The sequence below is a fragment of the Schistocerca gregaria genome, chromosome 1 (assembly GCF_023897955.1).
Source record: "Schistocerca gregaria isolate iqSchGreg1 chromosome 1, iqSchGreg1.2, whole genome shotgun sequence".
Taxonomy (NCBI): domain Eukaryota; kingdom Metazoa; phylum Arthropoda; class Insecta; order Orthoptera; family Acrididae; genus Schistocerca; species Schistocerca gregaria.
In genome coordinates this window covers 750,260,226-750,281,683 of record NC_064920.1, presented here as the reverse complement: position 1 = coordinate 750,281,683, position 21,458 = coordinate 750,260,226, and the positions used below count along the sequence as shown (strand labels likewise).

The window sequence follows — 21,458 nt, the reverse complement described above, 5'->3', positions numbered from 1 at the left end:
CTTATAATATGATGCCTTACAACCGAATTATTCACTGTAGGTAACAGTTCCTCTTTAATACTGACTGCTTGCACTACCGACGGGCCATGGGTCGAGATCTGTAGATTGACTGCAGCAGGTTTTCTCTGATAAGTGAGCTGCGACTGTCCCATTGAACGTGGCGCTGTGACAAACTAGCTAGTCAGTGCTGACGAACAGGCTTATAAAGCAGGTAAATATCTACAATGCGCCCGTAATAGCATAGTCGGCTGTTCCCTAGCTATTGTCACACAGTGTTAAAACAAATCTTTAAATACGAGGATAAGTCAAATGAAAACCTTAAATTTGTAATAACAAATCGAAATTTCGCGCCGTTATCCTGTAAGTTGGTAAGCGTGCTACAAACAGCATGAAGAATGACAGAATGGCCTGTAGGTGGCAGCATAGTGCAGATGCACACATACCGTCGCACTATCAGTGTAAACATGGCCGCCCCACTTGCGACTTGCACCAGGGAAGAACAGCGTTCTGTTATTCGGTTTTTGCGTAGTGAAGGTGTGAAACCTATTGAAATTCATCGACGAATGGAGTTTCAGTACGGTAATGCATGTTTGTCACAGCAGCAAGTCTACCAATGGAGTAGGAAGCTCGCAAATGGTGTGACTTCAGTGGAAGATGCTCCTCGTCCAGGTCAGGCACAAAGAGTTGTGACTCCACAGAACATTGCAGAAGTTGAAGCCATAGTGAAGGAAAACTGTCGAGTGACACTGAACGACATTGCAGCATGTTAACAGATTAGTCATGGGTCAGCACACCACATTGTGCATGATGTGCTGCAGTTTCACAAAGTGTCTGCAAGATGGGTGCCACGGCAGCTGACTCCTGAAATGAGAAATCGACGTGTTGATGCTTGTGAAGAACTTCTTCGGCGCTTTGAATGAGAAGGTGATGGCTTCCTTGCAAGAATCGTTACTGGGGACGAAACCTGGGCTCACTTCCAGTAGCTAGAAACGAAGAGAGCGAGCAAGGAATAGCGCCATTCCTCATCACCAAAACCAAAGAAGTTTCGAACAGAACCATCAGCAGGGAAGGTTATGCTGACTCTCTTTTGGGACGAAAAAGGTGTCATTTTGGAGCATTACATGCCTAGAGGGACCACTGTTACCAGTGCATCATACACAGATCTCCTAGAAAATCATCTGCGGCCTGCAATTAAATCAAAGCGACGTGGATTGCTGTCAGCAGGTGTCCTTTTTCAACATGACAATGCAAGGCCCCACACTGCCCGTACAACAGTTGCAACAATCACAGACCTGCATTCTGAATGTCTTCCTCATCCACCATACTCACCAGACCTTGCCCCAAGTGATTTCCATATGTTTGGACCACTCAAAGACGCAATGGGAGGAAAGAAGTTCCGTTCTGATGAAGAGGTACGCCACGCGGTGCATGAGCGGTTGCATGGATTACCAAAAGAATTTTTTTTCTATAGGAATTTATGCACTCTGTAAGCGCTGGAGGACTTTCATTGAGCCTGGGGGAGATTATGTTGAAAAGTGATAAGGCTTTGTTCCATTTCTGCACAATAAATAATATTTAAAAAATATTTAAGATTTTTGTTTTACTCACCCTCGTAAAACAAATCTCTAGGTACAAATGGATGGCGCTTTAGGAACTTAAGAGTCCCGTGCAGCAAATATTTTTGTCAGCACTGTCGCGGTGCGTCGTCCTATTGCTGTTTTTTTTTCTTTTTTTTTTCCTGGCGGCTCACGCAGAAAGATTCTTAACTCCACTGCTTCTCGCTTGTCCATACATTTTGAGGACTGCCGCGTCGGCGTCACCTCACGCACACGTGTGGGAAGGACCTTATCTTTGACTCACTGCAATTATATAATTTTTTCTGATACATCTGAAGTGCGCTCTTGGAGCAAAGAAGCTTCAGTCTATTTCAGTGAGAAATGGTGAGCTATTCCAGTTCTGTAGCTTTTTTGACAGTCTGCGAAACTTCGGTTTTCCGTACATGCAGCACAATTGATTTGCTCTACAGAATATTCTTTTCAGCTCAAAATATTTTCGTCTAAATAATAGTGAAAATAAAGAAATGCCAATGGTAACGTACGCTACCAACACACCAACAAGATGCTCTAATGATACAAGCCGAGAGATGTAGTTCGTAAAGTGATGCCCTCTATCAAGTGATGGTGGAATTTCTCGCAGTTAGCCTATTCAGCTAACATTTCGTGACACGTATACATCGTCCAGTAACTACTGTGTAGTTGCCAACGACAGTAATATATTAACTGGACATCCTTACTTACTTAAATCTCTTAATAACTAAGAACGTACCATAGTCTTCAAAAATGGTTCAAATGCCTCTGAGCACTATGGGACTTAACATCTATGGTCATCAGTCCCCTAGAACTTAGAACTACTTAAACCTAACTAACCTAAGGACAACACACAACACCCAGCCATCACGAGATAATTAAACGTTTATTTACTATATTTTTTAAAAAAAGGTTACAAGGATGAACGGACCGGAATTCTAAATAGTTTTTAATCTTCTTCATCCTCTCGAGCTATGATCCACACGATGGACTGTTATTCAGGATTCATGAGGGACGGAGTTCAAAGACCACACAACCATCAGAATATCAATAGCTTCTCTGAATCATATCAGATGAATGCCTAGATGGTTCCTCCTGTTAGGGCAAGGCCTTTTACTTCCTTAGTCTTACTTCTATCCGAGCAAGTGCTTCGTCTCCACTGGTCTCGACATCGAAGAGTCGCTAAACTCAAGTTTTCCTCCCCTCTGTTTCCTTTAGGAACTACGTGTTAGTCGTACTTTGCTTTTCCTGTTATCCTCCTTATCAACAGTATTTGAAAGCATAATCCTCTACACTTCGACAAAGCATCACTTTTCTAAACTTGCGTCCTATTTTTAGCATTGTCACTAAAATACTACAGCTTGAATACTTACTGATTGCTTTAGCACGTACGTCGTGCAAACAAGACGTGAGGACCATTGTGATACTCCTGAATGTTAATTACTATAAATTACGTACAAAAGAGAAAGGTTTTAACCTTGAATCGATTTCGATTCATTGAGAGACGGAGCACACTCTCGGACTGTAGATTAAATGGGCCACGTCCTTTTCAAAGGAATTATTCCGCATCTGCGTTTAGTAATTCAGTCAAACCCCGGGAACCATAAGACTGGATGCTAGGACGAAGAGCTGAACTCCGTTGCTCCTGAAAAGCAAGTCCACTGTTTCGGCATCGCTCCAATTCGCTGGCAAATGGTTCAAATGGCTCTAAGCACTACGGGACGTAACATCTGAGGTAATCAGTCCCCTAGACTTAGAACTACGTAAACCTAAGGACATCACACACAGCCCGATGCAGGAGTCGAACCTGCGACCGTAGCATCAGCGCTGTTCCGGACTCAAGCGCCTAGAACCGCTCGCCCACAGCGGCCGGCCATTTCGCTCTACCAGAAGCAATGTACGCTCCGAGCTAGTCATCACATCTTACATAAAAATATCATACAAAAGGAAGAGACAATTAAACCATGTGGTTATAATATTTGAAATGGAAAATAACTGTAGCACGTATCATTAGAAGAAAAAAAACAGAAGTTTGAGGAAACAAAGATTCTTCATGCGACCGTGCAAAACGATGAACCGTAAGCTAAGTGAAGTTGGCCGCTTACCACAGGGGCAGACGGGTAAATACCATGGCCACTGCGGGCTTAGAGGATGTGAAAGTGGGGATGTTTTATTGTGTGTCTACCAGTACTGTCAACTCACGGCCGTGCGCGACTCGTACCGATCAGCTGCTACGGTATCAATTTTGACACGGAAGTAACGTGGGTTCATTAATGCGAGTTACTGGGATCGTGATTCGTGTGACTGTGATGTCTGATTCATGTCTCATGTTTGGGGTTGCAGAGGATGACGGCAATCTGAAACAAGAACAGTCAACACGAAGTAATCCGAATGGTTTCGCCTTTTAACGATCAGCAATTACGGTCCGTTGGTCAACATACCGCGCCCTCTTATAGTTAGTCTGTTGGCGACTCACAACATGTAGGTTACCAGTTAATAATATCTTTACATACGGCCCTAGGAGTGACCCCACAATTCCAGTGTTCGCTCTTGAGCAAGAAAGCTTGACGACCACTGATCTAAAGGGCCACGAGTTCTGAAAAATGTTATATTTTTTTTAAGAATAATGTGTTTGATGAAAGGCACTCAATAGTTAAAGTGGTTCATTCAACTGTTAGTGACCTATTTCTCCTATTAGTATTACATCCCACTGCGACTTTACGCCCTTACTAGAAGGAGTGACACACAGCTGCTTGTCAATACAGCGCGAGACAGTAAATATTTACCTGCGTGGTCACCGAGCGCCTGCCTCAAACCTGATTAGATAACCGGCTCATGGCGACGTCAACGCCTAAGCCAACGGTCTCTCATGAAGGATCACTGACGCAGCGAAGCTAAATATGGCTGATTATTTGACTCTTTCGTCTGATAAGGCGAAGAACATACAGGCTACGGAAGTTTCCTCTTGCGAAGTAATCCATCGATACCATATACTCTGATGTGCCGAAACGATTTACCACCTGTTAGACAGCTAGTTTGTCCGTGTTTGGAACTAACTGCATCACTAATTCTGCGTATCAGGGATACGAGAGTTTATTGGTAGGTTTGTGGGGGTACGTGGTGTTAGATTGAAACGTCCCCTTAGAAAAATTTTACACGACTGTGCTTAAACTGACACACAATAGTTTTTAGCGCAACGCAATCTGACTTTCAAAAATCCCTACAAAAGAATGGCCCTGACTAACATTAACCTATACATTCCAAAAATCACTTACCTCACAAAAATCTTCGTTACTCAAGCTACTGCAATACAGCGAGCGCCACTACTGCCAGCTAAATAAAAGATTGAAACTACGAAAGGCACTAACTACTGATAGACACAGTTAGCAAATGAAAGATTTTAATAGAGAACAAACAATGTATTTACCTTTATAGTCATAATATATATATCAGTTCATGACATCCAGTCTTACAAATTACAAAACTCCACCATCTCTCTCCCCACGTCCACCACTGCTGGCGGCTCACTTCCAACTGCGCAACACTACGCGCTGTTCACATCCAGCTGCCGCTGCCCAACACTACAATGGCGAGTATTACAACAATGCCAACCAGCCACAGACTGCACACGGCACAGCCAGTGATTTTCATACAGAGCGCTACGTGGCGTTACCAATAAAAAAAAACCTAAACAGCCTACTTACAAGATGTCTACGAACAGGTCATAATTCGCGTAAATAACGGGCCACTGATTTGCGAAGGCGGCGATGGCGCCCGATAGCGACCCAGACGGGTTCTATAGGATTAGCATCAGGCGAAATCAGTCGCCGAGACATCAACTTGAGTTCCCTATGCTATTCAACGATTTTGGCCCAGAGAAACGGAACATTATACTGCTGAAAGATGACATCACCGTCGGGGAAGATATCAAGCATGAAGGGTTCCTAGCAGTCAGTGTTTCTTCGGTTACTGTCACAGGTACCACGCATGTGCAGGAGAGTGTTTCCCATAGCATATAACTGCTCCCACTACCCTGCGTCCACAGTGCGCTGGAAGTTTCCAGCCGCCGCTCACCTCGATGACGACGTATGTGGAGACGACCATCGACCTAGTGTAGCAAAAATGTGGTTCACCTGAAGAGCCGACACATTTCCATTGATCGACAGTCGAATCCCGATGGTCCCATGCCCACTGCAATCGTAATTGACAATGTCGTTGGGTCAACACGTGAACACGTAGGGGTGGTCTGCTGCGGAGCTCCATATTCAACAACGTACATTGAACGGTGTGCTCCGAAACACTTGTGCGTGCACCAGCACTGTGCTCTTAGGGCAGAGATGCCTCAGATCACCCTCTATCCTACCCGAGTAGACAAGCCTCCAAACTCCAAGTTCTGTGAATAGGCGTGGACGTACAACCATTAACCACATAGTAGTTGTTTCACTGTACTTCTACGTCTTTCTGTAGATCCCCATGAGAGTAGCGCGTGAACATTCGACCAGCTTCGCCGTTCTCGAGGTACTCATTCATAGGCTCTGCGTAATAATAATCTGTCAGTTGACAAAGTCGCTTATCTTATTGGATATACCCATTTGCAGTCCATATCTTCGCTAGGGTGATACCCTGTCCGTGTCTGCTCAGCTTACATACTTTTGTTAGCGCGTCTCGTGCCCGCAAAGCCACCAGTCAGCATCCAACGTCGTGGTGGGCAGTGGTCACAATGTTTTGATTGACCAGTACATGTCACTGCTGTGTTTCGCGCAAAACCACTTGCACGAGTCCAGTCTAATTCTATTCAAATGGTTATTAATGAAAACTATTCTTAGTCAAGAAAAATGCAGATGGAGTTGATTTCGGAGGCGTTTTTAACAGCTTCATTGAATACAACATGTTATGAATTTTCAATGTTGTCTTTGGATTTAATTATAAGATGTGAGTAGTATAGATCTTAAAAATTTGACAGGGTCGAAGGCAGAATCATGTTTAACGTTCTGTTGACGACGACATCATTAAGGGCGGAGCACACGCCGATAATTGATCAAAAATGGGACAGAGAATCATGACTACTACGCCACGTTGCCCAGTTTGCACTGATTATAAAGTACTGACAACTATCAGTCGAAAAGTTCGGTCTTGTATCGGATGGTTAACTCGAAGCAAATTTTAAGGTTTTTTTCTGAAATGGATATATCCTAGATTCTTCATTCTTTATGCACGCGCCTCACGTTACTCAACACGTCCGATTTGTTCCGTCTGCTATAAGCTGAGTTCCTAGCATTGCAATCAACAAACTTCACTCACTGTTTGGCGTTATTCGTATAAATCATTTCGTGGTGTGCAGAATAAACATGGCACTAGACCCCACAGAACTAAGATGTAGCTTCGAATCCAATCGAAGACACGAAATGTTAAGAATTCGATTCTTAACCTAGAGATCTTCTGAGTCGGATTCAATTCAGCTGTTCTGGTTAGGTCCTATCGCCCAACAATGTGACGTCAGATGAACGCTGGTGTCGTTGCTTACATCCAGATACTCCCTCTTCCTTGTGCAGTCATTCTCAAAACAGCACTTCAGTGTCGACTACTGACTGCACTTTATCCACCTTCACTTAACATTAAGTCATCGACAGAAAATCTTCGTCTATAGTTTCAATTTGAATTCATATGGATGCCTTCATTTAAATTCTCACATATTTTTAGATGAAGGAAATAACAATTCTCTTATTTGGAACATAATGTTCAGCTTTTATTATTCTGCACTGCAGACGACACTTTGACACTTGACAAAACCTGCCTCTGCAGGCGCTGACACAAATGTCTACTTCTGCCAGCCACCAACTCCAGATCCATCTTTCACACTGTTAGTATGAAATACTGAGCCGGACTCCTCGAAGACTTTGCATTCATTTCTGTCGAAAGACTTCGACCTGTACCCGTCAGTAACGTAACTTGCTGACTAGTTAATGTGCAACGTGAATTCTCTATGTGCCCCGAAGGCAATGTTCTGTGATATACATCCATAACCATGTCTCTACTAACATTATAAATGCGAAAGTAACTCTGTCTGTTATGTTTCAACCACTAAACCGATTTTGACGAAATTTGGTATGGGGATAGCTTGTACGCTCAGAAGAAACAATAGCTGCTTTAGAAAGTATGGAGTGCGAAATATTTATTGATCTGAAGAATACAACGCGAAATATGGAATGATAATTATTATTTGAAATGGCTGTTTACGTTTTGACTTTTGAACTTTTCATATTTGTGGAAATTCTTGTATTATCTGATATGTTCTATATAGAACGATTCAACGCAGTGAATACAATGCCTTTACAATCCTCTTAAGTGTTTGATCCATACTTCCGTTCTAATATCAGTGACGAGGCCGTCGCATTTTAGCCGCTGCGTCACGTGACACTACGAGTATAACCTCTAGGACGGGTAATATTTGAGCGAACATTTCGTAGTATCGTGTTTAGCATTACTGGCCCTTGATTGATCGATTGGGATCGATTCTATGTTCTATGTTGGTCCGTTTTTGTCCACCCGCGACTAGATGTGTGTGTTGTCACCGTCATTTTATTATCATTGAAACGGAAACTGCCGATGTGGCTTCACATAAAGTGTCTTGCATTGCATCAAGTTGCCGAACACCCTCACTGGGGTCTCCACAAAAAAAAGAAAAAAAAAGTAATCCATTTCTGGGTGAGCCATAAAAGCTCCTAAAAGTCTAATTCTATACGAATGTAATTAATCGAGTCATCTTTGAAACATAATTAGAAAATATAATGCCTGCTTTCCTACTCGACATACAGCAAAATAACAGTTGTTGTTGTTGTTCAAATGGTTCTGAGCACTATGGGACTCAACTTCTGTGGTCATTAGTCCCCTAGAACTTAGAACTACTTAAACCTAACTAACCTAAGGACATCACATACATCCATGCCCGAGGCAGGATTCGAACCTGCGACCGTAGCAGTCGCACGGTTCCGGACTGCGCGCCTAGAACCGCGAGACCACCGAAGCCGGCTGTTGTTGTGGTCTTCAGTCCTGAGACTGTTTTGATGCAGCTCTCCATGCTATTCTATCTTGTGCAAGCTTCTTCACCTCCCAGTACCTACTGCAACCTACATCCTTCTTAATCTGCTTAGTGTAGTCATCTCTTGGTCTCTCTCTACGATTTTTACCCTCCACGCTGCCCTTTAATACTAAATTGATGATTCCTTGATGCCTCAGAACATGTCCTACCAACCGATCCCTTCTTCTGGTCACGTTGTGCCACAAATTTCTCCTCTCCCCAATCCTATTCAATACTTCCTCACTAGTTATGTGATCTACCCATCTAATCTTCAGCATTCTTCTGTAGCACCACATTTCGAAAGCTTCTATTCTCTTCTTGTCCAAACTAGTTATCGTCCATGTTTCACTTCCATACATTCTACTCTCCATACAAATACTTTCAGAAATGACTTCCTGACACTTAAATCTATACTCGATGTTAACAAATTTCTCTTCTTCAGAAACGATTTCCTTGCCATTGCCACTCTACATTTTATATCGTCTCTACTTCGACCATCATCAGTTATTTTGCTCCCCAAATAGCAAAACTCCTTTACTACTTTAAGTGTCTCATTTTCTAATCTAATTCCTTCAGCATCACCCGACTTAATTCGACTATATTCCAATATCCTCGTTTTGCTTTTGTTGATGTTCATCTTATATCCTCCTTCCAAGACACTATCGATTCCGTTCAACTGCTCTTCCAAGTCCTCTGCTGTCTCTGACAGAATTACGATGTCATCGGCGAACCTCAACATTTTTATTTCTTCTCCATGGATTTTAATACTTACTCCGAATTTTTCTTTTGCTTGCTTCACTGCTTGCTCAATATACAGATTGAATAACATCGGGGAGTGACTACAACCCTGTCTCACTCACTTCCCAATCACTGCTTCCCTTTCATGTCCCTCGACTCTTATGACTGCCATCTGGTTTCTGTGCAAATTGTAGATAGCCTTTCGCTCCCTGTATTTTACCCCTGCTACCTTCAGAATTTGAAAGAGAGTATTCCAGTCAACATTGTCAAAAGCTTTTTCTAAGTCTAGAAATGCTAGAAACGTAGGTTTGCCCTTCCTTAATCTAGCTTCTAAGATAAGTCGTAGGGACAGTATTGCCTCACGTGTTCCAACGTTTCTACGGAATCCAAACTGATCTTCCCCGAGGTCGGCTTCTACTAGTTTTTCCATTCGTCTGTAAAGAATTCGCGTTAGTATTTTGCAGCTGTGACTTAATAAACTGATAGTTCGGTAATTTTCACATATGTCAACATCTGCTTTCTTTGGGATTGGAATTATTATATTCTTCTTGAAGTCTGAGGGTATTTCGCCTGTCTCATACATCTTGCTCACCAGATGGTAGAGTTTTGTTAGGACTGACTCTAACAAGGCCGTAAGTAGTTCCAATGGAATGTTGTCTACTCCGGGGGCCTTGTTTCCACTCAGGTCTTTCAGTGCTATGTCAAACTCTTCACGCAGTATCGTATCTCCCATTTCGTCTTCATCTACATCCTCTCTTATCTCCAAAGGTCTCTTTAATTTTCCTGTAGGCAGTATCTACACTCCTGGAAATTGAAATAAGAACACAGTGAATTCATTGTCCCAGGAAGGGGAAACTTTATTGACTCATTCCTGGGGTCAGATACATCACATGATCACACTGACAGAACCACAGGCTCATAGACACAGGCAACAGAGCATGCACAATGTCGGCACTAGTACAGTGTATATCCACCTTTCGCAGCAATGCAGGCTGCTATTCTCCCATGGAGACGATCGTAGAGATGCTGGATGTAGTCCTGTGGAACGGCTTGCCATGCCATTTCCACCTGATGCCTCAGTTGGACCAGCGTTCGTGCTGGACGTGCAGACCGCGTGAGACGACGCTTCATCCAGTCCCAAGCATGCTCAATGGGGGACAGATCCGGAGATCTTGCTGGGCAAGGTAGTTGACTTACACCTTCTAGAACACGTTGGGTGGCACGGGATACATGCGGACGTGCATTGTCCTGTTGGAACAGCAAGTTCCCTTGCCGGTCTAGGAATGGTAGAACGATGGGTTCGATGACGGTTTGGATGTACCGTGCACTATTCAGTGTCCTCTCGACGATCACCAGAAGTGTACGGCCAGTGTAGGAGATCGCTCCCCACACCATGATGCCGGGTGTTGGCCCTGTGTGCCTCGGTCGTATGCAGTCCTGATTGTGGCGCTCAGTTGCACGGCGCCAAACACGCATACGACCATCATTGGCACCAAGGCAGAAGCGACTCTCATCGCTGAAGACGACACGTCTCCATTCGTCCGTCCATTCACGCCTGTCGCGACACCACTGGAGGCGGGCTGCACGATGTTGGGGCGTGAGCGGAAGACGGTCTAACGGTGTGCGGGACCGTAGCCCAGCTTCATGGAGACGGTTGCGAATGGTCCTCGCCGATACCCCAGGAGCAACAGTGTCCCTAATTTGCTGGGAAGTGGCGGTGCGGTCCCCTACGGCACTGCGTAGGATCCTACGGTCTTGGCGTGCATCGGTGCGTCGCTGCGGTCCGGTCCCAGGTCGACGGGCACGTGCACCTTCCGCCGACCACTGGCGACAACATCGATGTACTGTGGAGACCTCACGCCCCACGTGTTGAGCAATTCGGCGGTACGTCCACCCGGCCTCCCGCATGCCCACTATACGCCCTCGCTCAAGGTCCGTCAACTGCACATACGGTTCACGTCCACGCTGTCGCGTCATGCTACCAATGTTAAAGACTGCGATGGAGCTCCGTATGCCAAGGCAAACTGGCTGACACTGACGGCGGCGGTGCACAAATGCTGCGCAGCTAGCGCCATTCGACGGCCAACACCGCGGTTCCTGGTGTGTCCGCTGTGCCGTGCGTGTGATCATTGCTTGTACAGCCCTCTCGCAGTGTCCGGAGCAAGTATGGTGGGTCTGACACACCGGTGTCAATGTGTTCTTTTTTCCATTTCCAGGAGTGTATCTTACCCCTAGTGAGATAAGCCTCCACATCCTTACATTTGTCCTGTAGCCATCCCAGCTTAGCAATTTTGCACTTCCTGTCTATGTCATTTTTGAGACGTCTATATTCCTTTTTGCCTGCTTCATTTACTGCATTTTTATATTTTCTCCTCCCATCAATTACATTCAATATTTCTTCTGTTACCCAAGGATTTCTATTAGCCTTCGCCTTTTTACCTATTTGATCCTCTGCCACCTTCACTACTTCATCCCTCGAAGCTACCCATTCTTCTTCTACCGTATTTCTTTTCCCCATTCTTGTCAATTGCTCCCTTATGCTCTCCCTGAAACTCTGTACAACCTCTGGTTCTTTTAGTTTATCCAGGTCCCAAGTCCTTAAATTCCCACCTTTTCGGAGTTTCTTCAGTTTTAATCTACACGTCATAACCAATAGATTGTGGTCAGAGTCCACATCTGCCCCTGGAAATGTCTTACAATTTAAAACCTGGTTCCTAAATCTCTGTCTTACCATTATATAATCTATCTGAAACATATCAGTATCTCCAGGCTTCTTCCATGTATACAGCCTTCTTTTATTATTCTTGAACCAAGTGTTAGCTATGATTAAGTTGTGCTCTATGCAAAATTCTACCAGGCGGCTTCCTCTTTCATTTCTTTGCCCCAGTCCATATTCACCTACTACGTTTCCTTCTCTCCCTTTTTCTACTACCGAATTCCAGTCACCCATGACTATTAAATTTTCGTCACCCTTCACTATCTGAATAATTTCTTTTATTTGATCATACATTTCTTCAATTTCTTCGTCATCTGCAGAGGTAGTTGGCATTTAAACTTGTACTACTGTAGTAGGTGTGGGCTTCGTATCTATCTTGGCCACAATAATGCGTTAACTATGCTGTTTGTAGTAGCTTACCCGCATTCCAATTTTCCTATTCATTATTAAACCTACTCCTGCATTACCCCTATTTGATTTTATGTTTATAACCCTGTGTAGTCACCTGACCAGAAGTCTTGCTCCTCCTGCCATCGAACTTCACTAATTCCCACTATATCTAACTTTAACCTATCCATTTCCCTTTTTAAATTTTCTAACCCACCTGCCCGATTAAGGGCAGAACGCCAGGTTTCTTTCTCCTGATAACGACATCCTCTTGAGTAGTCCCCGCCCGGAGATCCGAATGGGGGACTATTTTACTTCCGGAATATTTTACCCAAGAGGACGCCATCATCATTTAATAACACAGTAAAGCTGCATGCCCTTGGGAAAGATTACGGCCGTAGTTTCCCCTTGCTTTCAGCCGTTCGCAGTACCAGCACAGCAAGGCCGTTTTGGTTATTGTTACAAGGCCAGACAGTCAATCATCCAGACTGTTGCCCCTGCAACTACTGAAAAGGCTGCTGCCCCTCTTCAGGAACCACGCGTTTGTCTGGCCTCTCAACAGATACCCCTCCGTTGTGGTTGCACCTACGGTACGCCTACCTGTACCTATCGCTGAGGCACGCAAGCCTCCCCACCAACGGCAATGTTCATGGTTCATGGGGGGAGGAAAATAACAGTAACACATTCATTATGTACCTACATATCGATAATGTATACATTTTTATACATACATCTCTACACCAGAACATTTTTAAGTTACTAGCTTACTTACTCACCGTCATGCATAACAAAACTGCTGATATGCGAGCGCAGCCACGGGCATCAGCTAGTACGTTCATAATTTGATGAGGTCCAAATTTAGCTAACATACCTTGGTTTCCGCACGACGTAGCGCAGCGAAACAGTCACATTAATAGAATACAGACGTACTTGTGCTTAATAGCTGCTTAATAGAGGAGTACAGACGCATAATTTTTGTTAACTCTGGCCTCTTATGAAATCTTCGTGTGGAAATGTTGGTAGAACTGTATTGGCTTTACCTCCCAGAACATCATCATCCTGCAATTTTTGCGAGAATTTTAGGTATCCGTATTGACATTTTGTAGAATGTTACGCGAAAAGAAACCAAGTGCAAAGATTTCGGTTAGAAAGTCGTAATGACCAACAACGCACAAATGTCAATGTTTTAAGCGTAGACTCTTATAGGCTCAGAACAGATATTTATCACTACTTGAAAAGTCCGCAGCCATGAAATATCTGACTTTCTTAAGAACGAAATTGATTACGTATTTATTCGAGCTAATCGGTTTTCTTATCACTGCACACGATAGGGACGAAAACTTCTCACAATAGGCAGCAGTTTCTTTCCGCTTTGAGTCAGGCTACAATTCTAAAATATCAAATTAGAGACTTCAGTTTGTGAAAGCCAAATGCTTGACTCCATAGTAAGGGTGTCTGTTTACACAGAAATTTAAGTAATATATTTCATGAAAGAATTTGTGTCAACTGAGAATATGCTTGACACAAATTTGTGGAGAGTTAGGTAAAATTTATCCAAAATAACGACATGTGTCCGTGAAGTCCTTCGCGCCAGTACTATTTAGAAAAGATTCTGACTACGGTACGAGCGTGAACTGCAATATTAAATTTAACCAAGTCCCACGGGCGACTGTTTCGACCGCTTCCCAGTTCGCACCACGTCACCCAAGCAGGAAAACGGAATGCGCCTACCGAGTCTTCGCCTCCGTTCTTGTTTAAAAGATAATGCTTCACATTCTAGTCGCTTCGCTCCAATTTTCAATTCGGAAATCTGAATATAAAATGGAAATTTGAATTCGAAATCGGCTCTGAGAATCTATTATACCGAATCAGTGCTTCCAATATACTCCCACAGCCTGGACTGCGAAGAATCTGAAAAGATGTCAGCTAGTACTGCCAGAAGGAAAGAAGTCTGCAGAGTACAAAACTAAAAGGCAGTCTCGGCTGGTGGAGAAATGACGTCGTTCCATTTGTATTAACTTGTAACAGGTGAATGCGAGCTAGTTATCCGTCTCAGCCAGGGAGACAAAGAACTTCAGACACGGAAGCGCATAAAATGTAATCTACAGGAAGTACAGTGCAAAAGACACTTCTTAGAGTACGGCTGCGTCAGAAAGATCATTCAGCCATTGACATGCGAACCAAAATCATAATGAGCGACTCGGCAAGTGTAAACCCTACACTAAAAGCGGGAGACCACTGGTACGCAAAGCAGCAAGTAAATAAATACACGAAACAGTTGACAGTGCTAGATCACCAGTGTAGTATGAAATAAAGTGTGTGTTAGAGTGAAAAAAAAAATGGTTCAAATGGCTCTGAGCACTATGGGACTTAATTTCTAAGGTCATCAGTCCCCTAGACCTTAGAACTACTTAAACCTAACTAACCTAAGGACAACACACCCATCCATGCCCGAGGCAGGATTCGAACCTGCGACCGTAGCGGTCGCGCGGTTCCAGACTGTAGTGCATAGAACCGCTCGGCCACTCTGGCCGGCCGACTGAATAAACTTGTTTATTTCTTCTAACCCGTAAAGACATGACGCAATTAACGCGAGGGTGTTACGGAGATGCTTGGTGACCTACGATGCTGCGCTAAAAAGTAGCTACTACAAATTTTTTATGTAAAACCTCTTAAAGCTTTTTAACTAAAACAAACGTTGTATTGTATGGATTGTACTGCATGTTAACCGGGGACCTAGAAACGACGGAGAGGCTCCGTCCCCGCCGCAGCCTCAGTGGTCCACAACCCCACGACGACTACCGCAGTCCACTTCACCCATCTGCCGCCCCACACCGAACCCAGGGTTATTGTGCGGTTCGGCCCCCGGTAGATCCCTCCCCCCCTCCTTCCCCCACGGAACGTCTCACACCAGACGAGTGTAGCCCCTACGTTTGCGCGGTACAGTAATGGCGGTGTACGCGTACGTGGAGAACTTGTTTGCGCAGCAATCGCCGACATAGTGTAACTGAGGCGGAATAAGGGGAACCAGCCCGCATTCGCCGAGGCAGATGTAAAACCGTCTGAAACCATCCACAGACTGGCCGCCTCACCGGACCACGACGTAAGTCCGCCGGGCGAATCCGTGCCGGGCACCAGGCGCTCCTTGCCAATCCGGAAATCCGTGCGCTCCAACCGTGCGGCCAAAACAAACGTTAGTAACATTCTATACCTTTATTCTTTATGTTTACATATTAATTTCTCAACATTGTCGCCCTGACAACGATCACATTTCTCCCAACGAGGGACCAGTTTATTGATACCGTCATTATAGAATTTTTAGAATTTTGACTTTGTTGACGGAGCCACAACCTCACCTCTGCTTGCACCGCTTCATTACTACTGAAGTGAAGTCCTCAAAGTTGTTCTTTAAGTTTTGGGAACAGATAAAAATCGGATGGGGCCAAGTCAGGAGAGTATGGAAGATGTCAGTGAAACCAAGGCGTCGGATTGTTGCAGACGTCGCAACGTTCGCGTGTGGTCTGGCATTGTCGTGCTAAAGGTGAGGGCGCTCCGTGTGTGGACGAAATCTTGGATTTCGCAACTCGATTACAGGACGCTGTTTCTCGCGCACTGAAATAGTTATTTTACGCACTGCTATGTTACACGTTACAGGACGGAGCCCTCTAGCGGCAGAAGGCTGCAAATATGTAGACATAAAGAATAAAGATGTAGCATGTTAATACCGTTTGATTTTTTTAAAGAAATGCTTTGAACTTTCATATAAAAAAATCAGAGGCATACCTTTTCAGCTCGCCCTATTAGTTTGCGTTCCACCGCCAAATAAAATGCGAGAAGCTTGCAGTAAGCCTACGCCTAACATTATATTTTTGTGTTCGGATAGCAAGGTGAAACTTTCCCCATCCGGCAGCGACATACTGTATTTCTAGGTACAAATTGCGTTAATTTATTTTTACACACAGTCCACATTTGATCCAGGCACTACATTCAACGGTTTTTCAGTGACCATTTTTCATCAATAAAGTAGAATATTAACTTTACAAAATATCCATCCACAGCTGCCGTAACTTCTTCATTCGATTCGAATCATTTCCCAGTCACTAGTACACTGAAGAGCCAGAGAAACTGGTACACCAGCCTAATATCGTAATATCGTATAGGGCTCCGAGAGCACGCAGATGTGTCTGCCGGACGCGGTGGCCGAGCGGTTCTAACCGCTTCAGTCCGGAACCGCGCAACTGCAACGGTCGCAGGTTCGAATCCTGCCTCGGGCACGGATGTGTGTGATGTCCTTAGGTTCGTTAGATTTAAGTAGTTCTAAGTTCTAGGGGACTGATGACCTCAGCGGTTAAGTCCCATAGTGCTCAGAGCCATTTGAAGCAGAAGTGCTGCAAAGCGATGTGGCATGGACTCGACTAATATGTGAAGCAGTGCTGGAGGGAACTGACACCACGAATTCTGCAGGGCTGTGCGTAAATCGGCAGGAGTACGAAGGGGTGGAGATCTTTTCTGAGCAGCACGTTGCAAGGCATCCCAGATATGCTCAATAACGTTCACGCCTGGGGAGTTTGGTTGCCTGAGGAAGTATTTAAACTGAGAAGAGTGTTGCTGGAGTCACTATTTAGCAATTCTGGACGTGTAGGGTGTCGTATTGTCCTGCTGTAATTGCCCAAATCCCCACTTCATCGCTATCTCGAAGATGCTGTGTCCCATTGCCCGTGCTCCTAATATAACACCACGTTCAAACTGACGTAAATCTTGTTAACCTGCCATTATAGTAGCTGTAACCGATCTAACAACTGCGCCAGACATTTGTTGTCTTATGTAGGCGTTGCCGACCGCAGCGCTGTATACTGCCTGTTTAAATATCTCTGTATTTGAATATGCATGCCTATACCAGTTTCTTTGGCGCTTCAATGTGTACTTGTATGTTGGAATATGTGAAAACAAGAAGGTGGAAAATCTGACTTACATTGTTGATGTTCTGACAAGTCGTGCCTCTATTTTGTTACTATCTCCAAGCACCTATGTGGGCAGGCACAGTGTCCTGACTAATTAAGATTTTTTGCCCTTTTACTATCACCGAATATTCTCAACTACGTTTTCGTTCCCTTCGTCCGAAAGATTTATTATTACAGCATTCCAGAGTTACTGTTTTATTCTTTAAGTGGAAAAAAATGTGAAGAATACCTATCGCATCCTTCTGACCGCAACCTTTCAGTTACTTGAAATCGGCGGCACCTAGGTAATACTTTCCAGATCGATAATCATCCACATTAACAAACAGGCAGACATATCAGTTTCACTATTTTTAAAATAGTTCTGAAATTCGACTCCACCTCTGCTTTTGATCAGCATTCAACAAATGTGGAAGTCACTTCCACAGATCTTCCTCATGTTAAATGTTCTCGATTTTTTCATCGTGGTTGCAGTTTTGGAGAATCTTTTGTAAGCATCGTCTTCAAGAGAAGCACGATCGTGTCTTACTCGTTTTTTAGTTGCTGCAAAAGATGGAACAATCTCCTTAAAACCTTCACCACTTGAAGATACCCCGTTGACGATAATCTGCCCAAAAGGATGTGATATTCCAGCTTAGTCTTTTGAGAAAAACATAGAAAAGACGGGTATTATAAGCACATAAGAATAATATTGTTCTGCAGACGTAACTGCACAACTTATTCCAAAATTACAGTCACAGAATTTCATATTCATCGACGTCTTCTCCGCGCTAGCCCCTCCTTCTTTTTCAAGTTCCGCACGTAACTACAAATGCAAGATGACTCACGTAAGAGGTAACCCATATTTTTCTTCCTGAAAGGCTCCAGATATCGGAACGAGCTTTTCCGCAAGTGATAGTAAGCTGCGGGCCACGCAATGTTTTGCACGGATAATGCTGTGACTGCTTATACCAACCGAGATACTGAAACAAGTATGTTTCTTATTAATGGAACCATATACTTTTCATAATTGAGTTCAATAGCTCTTGGAAAGATAGTTAAGTGATATAGTGCTTTTCAGTATTGACGTTGAAAACTTTTGCAAAAAGAGTCCGAGAATTGCAATAAAACTGGAAGCCATACGGCCAGAGTCGGCTATTGTGCCAAGCACAGCTCTCATCCCAGACCCATAGTTACATGCTGCACGGCAAGGCTACAATACTAAGATAAACCTCCTAGCCTGTACGACGTAGACACAGGCTCAGGTATGGTTTTTGTGTATGGAACTAAGGCACATGCTAATTTTCTGGCTCATCAGATGGGGCTTAGGAAAACTATTTAGAATGTGTGTTCGTTTCCAGGTTTTTGTAGAAACAACTAGTTTCGTCTCGCAGTTTTTTCATTGCCATTTAGACAGCATTTGTTTGACAATCGCCGTATAAAAGTAGCGTATCTAACTCGTACTCATTGGTGTAGACGTCTGCATGCAAGAAATGTTGAAGGAGAAATGACTTGCCGATAGACAACAGAGTTTCTGTTAGACCTGCAGTGCAGACTTTGATATCGAAAGCCTTGAAACAACGACTTTTCCTGGCATGAGCGTATTTACAATTCAACAGCCGATTTTGGCCGACTTTCCTTTCAGTTTCATATTTCTCGGTTTCTTTTGAGAAGAGTTTCAACCTCAAAATTAACAAACATTATATCTCTGTGCTCCCCGTTTCAAGCGTTTTCGGGTGTTGTTAAAAAGTATATCGTTCTATTCAAAACTCATGCTTACTTCAGTATCGCGGTCGACACAAACGTTAAGATTCTTGCAATGTGCATGTCCTTGGGCGTACCATCATCTGGCGAAAACCTCGTTTCAGCACCTCGAACCGTTCATGAAATGAAACTGGTGTAACCGTGACTCATCCGGTAAATGTAGAGAGATAGTGTCACTTCACAGATACAGTGTAGGACAGTCTGAATATGTTGACATAACTGAATACATGTCCAAAGGCAAATGTTTTCTGTAGTCAGCTCGAACGCTGTAAACGTTGCTTTCACTGGTCGGTAGCCAGAGCACTCTTCGCAGTTTGTCTTCAGACGAGTGAAAGCGGGCTGTGGCAGAGTGTAACGGTTGGCAAGCCTGACGTCTCCTTCGGCGGTGATTGCGTGGCGTGGCGAGGGGAAGCGAGGCGTCGGCAGTCACCAAGTGGCCGGCGTGTGGTGCGGTACGGTGCTGTGGAGTGGTGAGGTGTGGCGTGTACACTGAGCGATGAGCAACTGCAACACGGGTGCGGGCGCCGCCATCCTGTCAGCCCGCGCCGCCGCAGGTACTGTCACTGTTGTGACCGCGCCTCCCCTACACGAGTCGTGGGCGTTCGTAGTCGGCGTACCGACGCATGTCGCTTTGGTTGTCCAGTAGCATTAGTGTATTTCATTCATTTATGCGATGCTGTTGTCCCGAGAGTATTTTATGTTGTAAACCACTCGTTTTTCTACGAACTGTTACGACTTTAACAATTGTAGTAAAGTCATTGTAGTGCCTACGAATCCTGCATACTCGGTTCGCTAGACAAACACTCAAACAAATCGTATTAATGAGTTTTATTACAATAAGAAAATTAAAATACTTTGGCAGTTACACAGATGTGTCCAAAGCAAAGGGCGACATACGAAATAATCGGTCTTTGCAATGACTGCTCATCTTTAACTGACAAAAGTCTGTCCTGAACTGCTATCGATGTCGCTATCGTTGATGCTGCTATACAAGTGGGTAATCTTGAAGCAGCTATTGAACTGGGGCGCCAGCAGTCTGTCGCGGCGCTTGTGTCCTCTTCACCTATGGGCCGCTGCTGTCGCGTTGTCATCCTAGAAGGGAGGTCGGTCAGCGTGTGATTGGCTCACTTCTTCTCACAGCCTTCTATACTTTATCGTTCCCGACTGGCGTGCCGGCGTTTGACTTTACGCCTAACAGTCATAGAGTAAGATTCAATACGTAAACAAATCAACGGTATTGAGGAGACAACCACCATACTGCAGATGTGTTCAGCTAGTGATGAAGCAACAATGGCGGTTACAAAGTTAATGGTTTATACGAAATAAAATGAAAATCTGCTTGAAGTCAAAGACTTTTTTTTTGCTCAAATATGTCCTAATTTTTCGACGTAGCGCAGTCTTGCGTCAATTCGCTTTTTCAAACGCTTTCCACCCCTGAAGTATGAGTATAGGAGGACATCAAAATGCTCATTTACGGCTGTCATTGGATTCAAAACGCTTTACACCCACAAACGTCTCCAAATGTGGAACAACATATTATACACACAATGCAATTCACTACTTCCGTGGGTACTGCTAAGCGCGAAGAAACAGGCGTAATCTCTCTTACTTGTTGCCAATAGCCCACACTTCATTAGGAGACTGCGGAAGAAATCTGGTGAATAAAATGTGTGAAATCTTTTGTGACTTAACTGCTAAGATCATCAGTCCCTAAGCTTACACCCTACTTAACCTAAATTATCCTAAGGACAAACACACATATCCATGCCCGAGAGAGAACTCGAACCTCCACCGGCCGCAGTGGCCGAGCGGTTCTAGGCGCTTCAGTCTGGAACCGAGCGACAGCTACGGTCGCAGGTTCGAATGCTGCCGCGGGCATGGATGTGTGTGATGTCCTTAGGTTAGTTAGGTTTAAGTAGTTCTAAGTTCTAGGGGACTGATTACCTCAGATGTTAAGTTCCATAGTGCTCAGAGCCATTTGAACTATTTTTGAACTCGAACCTCCGCCGGGACAATATGGTGAATAGGGTGGACGTTTCGTTCTTCAAATTCTTAGTTTTTCCATGGCCACAGCACGTTTAGCAGGCAGATGCTTTGCCCTGAAGAAACATGATTTTTTTTTTGTCTGGCGCTTTGCACCTCTTCTCATATGATTTTTCATCCAGTTTGTCAAGAGGACGTGCTTAGCATTTACTAATTATTGCTTTACTCTTTGCAAGGTAATCAACATCAAGAACTTCTTTTACATTCTA

General features: G+C 44.2%; 1 protein-coding gene across 3 annotated transcripts in view; it reads left to right on the top strand.

Annotated features, from left to right (window-relative positions):
- Positions 1-21,458, top strand: part of LOC126267671 (peptidoglycan-recognition protein SD-like) — a 223,935-nt gene that overhangs the window by 16,595 nt on the left and 185,882 nt on the right. The window contains exon 1 of one of the 3 annotated variants that reach the window (XM_049972988.1): positions 19,565-19,760. The exons of 1 other annotated variant lie outside the window; for it this stretch is intronic. In XM_049972988.1, the coding sequence (XP_049828945.1) occupies positions 19,703-19,760 (58 nt within the window). In that variant the 5' untranslated portion in view covers positions 19,565-19,702. Of the gene's footprint in view, positions 1-19,564; positions 19,761-21,458 lie in introns of those variants that run through there. One more of the 3 variants, XM_049972974.1, reaches the window with a different exon arrangement.